The sequence below is a fragment of the Bufo bufo genome, chromosome 10, assembly GCF_905171765.1.
Source record: "Bufo bufo chromosome 10, aBufBuf1.1, whole genome shotgun sequence".
Taxonomy (NCBI): Eukaryota; Metazoa; Chordata; class Amphibia; order Anura; family Bufonidae; genus Bufo; species Bufo bufo.
The window spans coordinates 103601728-103612942 of NC_053398.1; the positions used below are offsets into that span (position 1 = coordinate 103601728).

The 11215-nt window shown below is 42.2% G+C and overlaps 1 protein-coding gene across 2 annotated transcripts in view; it reads left to right on the plus strand.

Annotated features, from left to right (window-relative positions):
- Window positions 1-8540, plus strand: part of EDC4 (enhancer of mRNA decapping 4) — a 149454-nt gene extending 140914 nt beyond the window's left edge. For both annotated transcript variants that reach the window (XM_040408982.1, XM_040408983.1), the window contains 3 exons: window positions 311-530; window positions 2863-3026; window positions 7997-8540. In XM_040408982.1, coding sequence (XP_040264916.1) covers window positions 311-530; window positions 2863-3026; window positions 7997-8186 — 574 coding nt within the window. In that variant the 3' untranslated portion in view covers window positions 8187-8540. The remainder of the gene's footprint in view (window positions 1-310; window positions 531-2862; window positions 3027-7996) is intronic.
- Window positions 8541-11215: the final 2675 nt, after the last annotated feature.

Here is an 11215-nt window from a genome sequence, read left to right on the forward strand (position 1 = left end):
ACTGTATACAAAAGCAGATTTTCCACACCCAATCCTGAGTAAAATCTGCTACCTGCGGCCATACCTTTTTGTTGTCCATCCACGTGGATGTATTTGGTGCAGAGAATCTGAGGCAAAGTCACGATATTATATTCGGATTTTGCCGCAGCACAGTTCCGAAGGGTAATTATGCAGCATAGTACAGTATGTCAGTGTCCACACACTTCCATAATACATGCAATGATTATCTTTTTATTATAATGTGCTTGAACCATTTGCCCCAAACCACATTTAGTTTTGTTTATTAACTACATGTCCCTTCTGTTTGCAGTATGCAAGACTCCATCTTATCACAGGTTCAAAGAATCATCAAAGAAGAAGTGAACCATGCAATGAAGGAACAGCAAGCGGCGGTTACCTCAAGCATTATGCATGCCATGAGATCTGCTGCAGGGACACCTATTCCTTCTTCCCATCTCGACTATCAGTCTCAACAGACACACATCATGCAGCTACTTCAGCAAGGCCACCTTAACCAAGCTTTTCAACAGGTACGTGCTGCCTACAACGACACCTTAAAGAGGACCTTTGCAGTGCAATCTGCAGGCAGCACATTACAGAGCAGGAGGAGCCGGGCAGATTGATGTATAGTTTTCTGGGAAAATATTCAGTAAAACTTGTAATTTATACATTTCAATCTCTCCAGTTTGCAGGGGAGTTATCTCTGTATACTCCCTTTAAAGAGGACCTTTCATCAGTTTATGCTATTACCCTGTAGGGCGGCCCCCACTGATGCCATGGGTGTATTCCTTCCCCCTGGCTGTGAGCGGTCCGCTCTGATTGGATCGCGCTCACAGCCAGGGAGAAGAAGACTACGTCTCCTCCCCGTTGCGAGTTTAATGCTCATTATAATACAGCGTGCCAAATCATCGGGGGGGCCACAGCGGATGACCTTGGGGTGGCTTTAAAAAAAAAAATACACCCATGGCATCAGTGGGGGCCGCCCTACAAGGTAATAGCATAATTGGCCTATGTCAAAACTGATAAAAGGTCCTCTTTAAAGGGTGTATTAGACATTAGAAGCATTCCCTCCCGGCAGTCACCAGATAGTTAGCAGAGGAGCGACTGCTATGCCATTGCTCGTCCCCATGTGGGACAGCGGTGTGTCGGTGGCGGATTAGCCATAGACCGTAAAGGCAAATTTCCTGGTGGGCCGATGCCTGGCTGGATACATAATAAGCTATCAGTGGTAATTAACGCTTTGAGAATCGGATACTCGGCCACTGACATGTCCCACATCTCACCTCCTAAGCCACTGCTCCATATCTTATTCAGAGACAACTGGAGGATGAGGACAGAAAATGGTCTCTATTGATGGCCACCACAGGAGGACAGCTTTTGGGGCAATATATTGTGTGGTATATGGTATTTTGCACTATGGAATTGCTGACCCCCTATCCTTTTGTTGCTCCGCATCCTGTCAATTTAGACCCTCCTTCAATATGGGGCCACTTGTTTAGTTATTTTAGGTTTCCAGTCTGATTACACAGCACGATCTGCTGCTGGCAAATCCAGATCTTTCAGCATGAATTGCCAGATGAACAAGCATTTGCTCGTTCATTGGGAAATCGGAGGCGGGATTGGACTGGCAGATGATCGCTAACGAGCGTTACTACGAATGCTTGTTAGCATTGGGATCATCAGAATTTTCGTTCTGGCCACATGTGACCAAGACTTGCCCATCTATGGCAGGTACTGACCACAAGATGTGGCAATCATTGGCAGCAGTGTGTATGGTTTGACCACATGTGGCCAGCTGCACCATTGTGCCATACCCTAAAAGGTTAATATGAAGAAGATTCCAGAAGTTGCTGTATAGTTAGATGTAATTTATTTCGTTCAGCAAACAGATTAAAGGACGCGTTTCGGCCCTTCTCAGCCTTTCAACAGTTGAAAAAGGCTGGGACGGGCTGAAGCGTGTTCTGTAATCTCTTTGCTGAATGAAATAAATTACATCTAACTATACAGCAACTTCTGGAATCTTCTTCATATTAACCTTTTAGGGTATGGCACAATGGTGCAGCTGGCCACATGTGGTCAAACCACACACACTGCTGCCAATGATTGCCACATCTTGTGGTCAGTACCTGCCATAGATGGGCAAGTCTTGGTCGCATGTGGCCAGATGCTCCGTCGACCAATGCCCTCAGCTGGCAACTCTGTGCTAGACAGAAGGAGGGGGCTCACAATATTGTTCCTATCAGCGCCACCAATGAGTTACTATGACAGTTGGGGGCTGAATAGGTGTGAAAGGGAGGTAATCACACGTGATAATACAGTGCAGTAAACAAAATTCTAAGTAAAAAAAAAAAAAAAAAAAAACTATTGCTTTCAAAATGCTGGAATGAAAAACAGATAAAAATTGCTGCGTCCTTAAGTCCAGAGTGGGCCACGATGGGGATTAATAGAACTGCTCCAATTAAAAGTTGTTGTTTTTCCTGATCGAACAGCAAAGTAATAATCTGCGGTAGAGCCCCTTCAACTACCTACAGTACTTTGTCTCCCTAGTTTTGTTTAGTGCTGGGCGCATTTATTGGAGGCTACCCTGCCTTTGACAGGACCTAATGGGCAATTACAGATGGCAGACATGGGGCCCCTGTCTCTGACACGGAGTAGCCGGTGTGGAAACAGAGGGATTTTCATTAACCTGATTTCTGATGACTAACTGGATACGTGTCCGTTTAATACTTTCATTCAGCAAGTAATCAGAATTGTATCTCACAATATCGATTTTATTGGTGGTATGTGACGATTTTCCCCTCATTGCTTTATATTGAGTTACTGTGTAGTGTACATAACGCATTTATACGTGTCTTCTAATAGGCCCTAACAGCTTCAGACCTGAACTTGATCCTGTACGTCTGTGAGACGGTGGACTCTCAACAAGTCTTTGGTCAACATCCCTGCCCTCTCACTCAGCCTGTCCTGCTCTCTCTCATCCAGCAGCTGTCTTTTGACCTTTGTACCCGTACTGAACTCAAACTCAAGTAAGTGTTCCCTTTAAGGATAATAGTACCGCTAATAAGACGCACACAAATGCATATGCCTGTGTATATAATGCAGCAAAGAAACTCGGCACTCCAGATGTGAAACCATTTACAGCTTTATTCACACAGATACAGCAACGTTTCAACCATACTTGGCCTTTATTAAACTTGATAAAGACTAAGGGGGTCATTTATCTGGGGTAAAGTAGATCTGGCTGAGTTGCAACCAATCAGCTTTCACCTTTTATTTTGGACAGCTCCTTTGGAAAATGAAAGAAGGAATCTGGTTGCTATTGGCAACTAAGCCAGATCTACAACCGTACTTTTGTTACGCACCCGATCTGCATTTTTTTTTTTTTGTGAATCGGATGCGGACCCATTCATATTAGTAGGGTCAACATCCATGTTTTGCGGTTCCGCAAAACACATGGTTGCGTGCATGAGACCTAAATCTGTAAATGTTTTAACATCTGGAGTGCTGTATATCTGTCTGCTGGAGGGCACGGTGAACCAGAACAAGGCTTGATTTGGGCTGCGCTGCTTCTTCTAGTAATAAAAACTATTAAAATCAATAAAATGTAATAAACTATCAGCGCAACTTAGATCCTCTAAACATGTTTGGTCCAGGACACTTTAGAAAGTTCACTGTGTGGTCCACACGGTATATGATTAATGTAAAAATATGTGAGAGTATCCTCTATCAGTGTGCTGCACTAACAATATAATATCCAGCAGTAGTCAGATGCAACTCTCTAAGTATTACATTTCAAAGCAGTGTATTGCTGCTGCGCTTCTCACCGCTCCATAGACGCTACTGCTACCCCGTCACATCCCCAGCAATGCGTTTGTATTTCATTGATTGCTGTCTGTGGGTGCTGTTAATGATATGAAATGGTGTCAGCGCAGACATGGCATCCCTTCAGGCACCGTGCACAGCCGGATACTATTCAGTGCCTCTAACACAACATTTGCAAGGTCTTATGGTTGTGCAGATAGGTTTGGAGGATGCCATGATGCTAGCTGTGGCTGTTTAATCGTTGGTTTAGTAAGGTGGAACGTCGGCAAATCTTAGTTCGGTGTAACTAATAAAATAAAAAGGTCACGCTTCTAAAAATAGCACTTAAGACTCTTTTAGGGCTCATTCAGACGGCCGTATGCTGTCCTCAAAAAAATTGAATGCTATACGTTGTTTTTTTTTTTGTTTTTTTTTTGTGGATCCGCAAAAAAAACTGATAGCATTCAGTATTTTTGCGGACCCATAGACTTCAATGGGGCCGTGTCCTGATTTTCACGGACAAGTATAGGACATGTTTTATTTGTTTTGCGGAACCGTGGAATAGAAAAGGGCCCCATAGAAGTGAATGGGTCAGCATCTAATCCGCAAAAAAACGGATCTGCATTTTTGCGGCTAGCATACGGCCGTCTGAATGAGCCCTTACAGTGAGCAGTTGTTAGGATAGAAGACACATTCCCGATAATTGCCCCCTATATATGTGCCATCAAGCACCCAGTGAGCAATAAACCTCAGTTCCACCATGTTTTGGGGATTTTGTTCGTTTTTGTTTTTTTTGTTTGTTATTTTTTTTTTATTTTTTTTTTAGGGGGGGTTGTTTCTTTCACTGTGATCAAAAAATTACATGATGACCTTATTCTGTGTACAGTTACATCACTACCACATTGCTATAGTATTTATTATGTTACCTTTAAAAGCAAATTTTCTTTGCATCTCTATATTCTGACAATCATTTTTTTAATTCCCCTCTACAGAGCTATTTGAGGGCTTTCTGTACATGTACTCTGATTGTAAAGCTCTGTGGAGTATGTTGGCGCTTTATAAATAAGGATTAATATTAGTTTTCAATATAACAAATACAACTTTTTGATCACTTTTTATGCAATTTTTTTTATTTTTTTTGTGTGGGCGAGGGTTGGGGAAAATGACATAAACCTACAAATCGGACATTTTAAATGTTTTTCGGCTATGGTGTTAATCATGCATGATATTTTACTAGTTCAGACATGGCTGTCAATTACCGCATTTCTTTAGATCAGAACCCTATTCCTTCTTAGACCTCAAATCATACCTCCATTCAACCTCAGATCAGACCCCCAAGTTCCATCAGATCTGTAGATTGGACCCCCAAGCTCCATCAAAAAAAAAATAATGAACTTGCCTCTTCTCTCCAAAATGCCTAAGGCTGGGTTTTCACGAGGCAGACACAATAGGGTGGCTGCAACCCCTTCCACCTACTGGTTTAGATGACTAAGTACACGATCTTGCCCTCTACATGTGCAGTTTCTCTCTCCTCTGATTTCTACTTTAACACTCCTCTAACCTCCTTGCTGTGTAATCCCCACACATACATTAGAAGCCTCCCCATTCACATGTGACCCATAGAGAAGTCTGTAGCCAACAGACAAGTCAGTCCAGTTCTCCAGGAGCCCAAACCCCTCCTGCCTACACCAGTTCTTGAGCCACTTATTTTACTTCCCTAATCTCCTGCTGCTTTTCTGGTTTGGCTTGTTGTACACTTGGTATTTCAGTATTTTACAAGAAAAAAAAAACCCAGTAAAAGTGAAATTACCGTAGGATAAATGCAAATAGAAAATTTTCACTTGGTTTGCATTACTTACATGAAAAATTATAGTATCTAAATACTCCCTACACCCCAAGATAAATATCTTTTAAGGGGTTGTTGACCTTCCTAGGCCTTTCGGTCAGACCCTGCACCTTGTTGCACCTGTGGAGGGAAGCATACTTACCTGCTCCATGCCACTGGCTTTCAGCTTTTTTGGTCCCCCACTGATGCGCTTTGGTCCCGTTTGTCAGCATCTGGTTTAACGGGGGTCACTTGTACTGCTGCAGCCAATGACTGGCTGCAGTTGGGGCATGTCCTCCATTAATCATGTGACCCATTGATGTGATTCATGGGGGACACGTCACTGGTGCATTGACACACTGGATTACAGCACAAAGGAGCCAGAACTTAGCGGAGAGGAGCAGGTACAATGATGGGGGGGGGGGGGGTGAAGCCAAAAGGCTCCCCAATGGTCGATAAACCCCTTCAAGTTTTCAAGATGCAGTAATTTCTGGGAGGTCATTAGCACTCTGATGGCTCAGTGCTCTTGAAAGCATGTGATGGGGCCTGGAATTAATTCAGTTGTGCCCACTTTTTAAGCCCAGTTGTGTGTCCAGAATGCAGATTGAAGCCACACTTGGTATATATGATATTTGGGAATATGATGTAACAGTTGAGATATTGCCAGTGCAATTATTTTAGGGTAGGTTTCTCATTTTCATGAGTGTTGTACAAAGCGCAATCTTTAAAAATTTCAGATTTTATAATGGATTTCACTGCAAATTTACAATAGAAAATGTCTGGAGTGTGTGAAAGTCTGATAAATTTGGTGCAAATTAAGGCAACACAGACTCCTGCAAAACTGACTTTAACACTACCTGCAATCGTTGCGGTCTACGCACAGTTTTTCAGCGTGGAAAAAACGCAACTTAATAGAGCACCAGCAAAGGGAATGAGAATTGACAAGACTTATGTACACTTTGCTTTTTCATAGGTGTAGAAATTGACCTGTGGATGTAGAAATCCGCAGCATGTCAACTGTTTTTGCCGTTCCTCACCTTATGTAGAGTGGTTTCCTCATAGATACACTACTCACAAAAAGTTTGGGATTTTTGTCTTGTGGCTGAAATTTCAGGATGAACCTAAAATGCACTCTGCCCTTTACATGTCCAACTGTTCAATGTTTTCAGTACTTCTTGCACAACTTGCTGTTCTCTAACAAGGAGATTAACTTCAAAATTCACAACAGGTGTTTGATCCTTGAATAAGAACATTATTCCAGTCATTGTGCCTCTGCATGAACAACACAGGCCTAATTTCATCTTCATGGACGACAATGCGCCAGCTCATCGAGGTCGCATCATTAGGGAATGGCTGCTGGAGGCTGGGGTACCTCAGATGGAGTAGCCTGCACTTTCTCCAGACCTGAATACCATTGAAAACCTATAGGATCCGCTGAGTCGCCGTGTAGAGCCTCATAACTCTGTACCCCAGAACCTCAATGACCTGAGGGCCGCCCTTCAAGAAGAGTGGGATACCATGTCTCAGCAGACAATAAGTCGACTTGTGAACAGCATGAGACGTCGTCGTCAAGCTGTAATTGATGCTCAAGGACACATGACAAGTTATTGAGACACTGACATTGAGACACTGGTGGTGGCTTTTGTTACAATAAATTGTTTGAGATGAGGAAATCACCATTGCTGCTGCTACGTAAATGCCATAGGTTCATGATATAATATCACTGTAGTGTGAACTTTTATGTGTTCCAATTTTTTTTACCTTTTTGTAAGTAGTGTATTAAGGGTGTTAAACAGAAAATCCACAACAAAACTATACAAAAAAAAAACACCAAAACAATTTGTGCGGATATGTTTTTTTTTGTGCAGGTTTTTCTGCATATAAACCTGTATTGTGTGCAGGTACTCTACATATTCCCCTTGTGATAAGGTTTTCTTCTCTGTAGTTATATTTTGTATATTTTTTTGTGTTTAAATCTTTTTATTAAGTGATATTCAGCAATATCACTTAGACTGATAGACATTTTCTCACAATAAACAGCACTAATGTATAGAAGTTTATATATGATCTATGGCATGTTCTCCTGATCTATTAAAAAATAAATAAAAAAAAAGCCTGTCAGTCAAGTGGGGGGGGGGGGGGGGGGGTAAAAAGGAGCCTATAAAATACAAACTAGCCATCCACTGACTGCTTCTGGATGTCTACCTCTACAGTGCCAGTGAGATGTGAATCGAACATGCTTTAAAAGCAATCAGAAAAATAAAAACTTAAAATAATTAGAAAAGTAAGATAAATTGTACTTTAATGATTTGTGATGATTTTTTAATGTATACCTGTTTTTAAACTTTTTTTTTTTTTTTTTTTTTTTAGCTACTTAGAAGAAGCAGTTATGCATCTTGATCATAACGACCCTGTGACAAGAGATCACATGGGAAGCATCGTCGGTCAAGTGCGGCAAAAACTATTCCAGTTCTTGCAAGTGGAGCCTCATACCTCCTTACAGAAGTCAGCAAGGCGACTGATGATTATGCTTCAGGGGATTGTCCCCTCCATCAATTAGACGCATTCCAACGCTGTACAGGCTCTCAGCAACTGAACTGATTGTAAACTAGGTGCTTTTGCTTTTTCTCTCTCGCCCTCCCTTCTCTTATATATGGCTATTTTTTTAAATGTTCTTTCAAACTGTGCCTATGTTCCTCAGCATACAGTGGGGGGGAAGGGTGGAGTCCTTGTGATTGTTGACTGAACAGCCACATATCCTTATCAGTCTTATTTAATCATTGAATATCTTTATTGGGTGAAATTTTAATTTTTATTTTTTTTCCTTCATTGTAAAATTGCGAGAAAGCATATTTACATATTTGTGTTTTTAGACAATATAAAAAAAAATATATCTAATAAATTTTCATTCTTGCACATTGATCATTCTTTAGTATAGTCTATAATATTGTGTAAGCAAAAAGTTGAACTACCTATACACTACTCAGTTTCAGTTTCTATGTATACATGTTTGTTTTCTGTTATATATTCTGTTTTTAAAGGGGCTCTCTGGGATTTTCATACCGATTTTACCTATTTTCAGAATAGGTAATCAATATGACATTGGTAGGGATCTCACTCCTGGCACCCCACTCGATCAGCTGTTTGAGGAAGCTGCGGCCCTCCCACATGTTACCAATCCCAAATGGGACTGAGCTGCGCCTAGGCCATGTGACAAAACAATGTGACCTCTCATGGCCTATGAAGAAGTCTAAGTGCTCATGTACCGCCGTGGCCTCTTCATGCAGCTGATTGGTGGGGGTATCAGAAGTCACACTCCCGCCAATCTGATACTAATGACCCATCCTGAGAATAGGCCATCTACACTGAACAAAAATATAAACGCAACACTTTCGGTTTTGCCGAACTCAAAGATCTGAAACATTTTCTACATACACAAAACACCCATTACTCTCTCTTGTTCACAAATCTGTGTTAGTGAGCACTTCTCCTTTGCCGAGATAATCCATCCCACCTCACAGGTGTGGCATATCAAGGTGCTGATTAGACAGCATGAATATTGCACAGGTGTGCCTTAGACTGCCCACAATAAAAGGCCACTCTGAAATGTGCACAGTTTTGCCTTACTGGGGGAAGGGGGGGGGGGTGTCAGAAAACTAGTCAGTATCTATTGTGGCCACTTGGTCCACTCCTCTTTAATAGCTGTGCGAAGTTGCAGAATATCAACTTCGATCCAGAGCATCCCAAACATGCTCAATGGGTGACATGTCCGGTGAGTATGCTGGCCATGCAAGAACTGGGATGTTTTCAGCTTCCAGGAATTGTGCACAGATCCTTAAAATATGGGGCAATGCATTATCATGCTGCAACATGAGGTGATGGTCGTGGATGAATGGCACAACAATGGGCCTCAGAATCTCTTTACAGTATTTATGTGCATTCAAAATGTCATCAATAAAATGCACCTGTGTTCGTTGTCCATAACATACACCTGCCCATACCATAACCCCACCGCCACCATGGGCCACTTGATCCACAATGTTGACGTCAGCAAACCGATCACACACACGACGCCACACACGCTGTCTGCCATCTGTGCTGAAAAGTGAAAACCGGGACTCATCCGTGAACAGAACGCCTCTCTAACATGCCAGACGCCATCGAATGTGAACATTTGCCCACTGAAATCGGTTACGACGACGAACGGCAGTCAGGTCCAGACCCTGATGTGGAGGATGAGCATGCAGATGAGCTTCCCTGAGACGGTTTCTGACAGTTTGTGCAGAAATTCTTTGGTTATGCAAACTGATTGTTGCGGCAGCTGTCCGGGTGGCTGGTCTCAGATGATCATGGAGGTGGACATGCTGGATGTGGAGGTCCTGAGCTGGTGTAGTCTGCGGTTGTGAGGCCAGTTGGATGTACTGCCAAATTCTCTGACACTCCTTTGGAGATGGCTTATGGTAGATAAATGAACATTCATTGCACGGGCCAAAACTCTGGTAGACATTCCTGCAGTCAGCATGCCAATTGCACGTTCCCTTAAATGTTGCGACATCTGTGGCATTGTGCTGTGTGATCAAACTGCACATTTCAGAGTTGCCTTTTATTGTGCAATATTCATGCTGTCTAATCGGCACCTTGATATGCCACACCTGTGAGGTGGGATGGAAGTGCTCACTAAGACAGATTTGTGAACAATATTTGAGTAATGGGTCTTTTGTGTATGTAGAAAATGTTTCAGATCTTTGAGTTCAGCTCATGCAAAATGGGAGCAAAACCAAAAGTGTTTATATTTTTGTTTAGTGTATATTAAGATCCCGGAAAACACATTTAAATGAATCGGGATATCTTACCCATGTACATTTTAAAATGTCTAGCTTTAGTAATAATTTTATCTATTTAACATACTTTTCAAAAAAAAAATCAAGCAAAAAGACCAAAATTTTAATGGGTTTTCAAAGACTTTTTAACTGTTGACGCATCCTCTGGATAGGATCAGTGTCTGATCGGTGGGGTCCGACATCCGATCATCTGTTTTGAGAAGGCACCGGTGCTCCTATTTATCTACGGACATCACTTTCATCGGTCACACAGCCACTATACAATGTACGGCGCTGTGTCTGGTGAGCTGTGAGAAGGCCATGACACTCACAGGAGCTCGGCTGCCTTCTCAAACAGCTGATCAGCAGGGGTACCTGTTGTCAGATCCCCACCAATCAGATTCAGATGACCGATCCAGAGGGATAGGTAGGTCATCAGTTAAAAAGTATCAGAAAAATAAATAATAAAATAAAAGTTTTAAAAAAAATTGTCAAAATGAAAAAATGAGTTCGCAATGGCACAGAAAAGACCCCTCCCCTATTCAAATGATACATGAGTGCACAAAGTGCGGCACAGAAGCTTAGAAGAAATTGCACACCCATAACTTTCAAGTGGCCACCAGGACAGTGGCTGCCTGCACTGTGGCCCAAAGTCCTGGACTACGCTTTGAGTTAAAATGCACATCGAGGCAGATGCTGACTGGCGGTCACTTGAACGTTGTGGGCGAGTACTTTCTTTTACTCCTTGACGTGTATGTTGGTATATAAC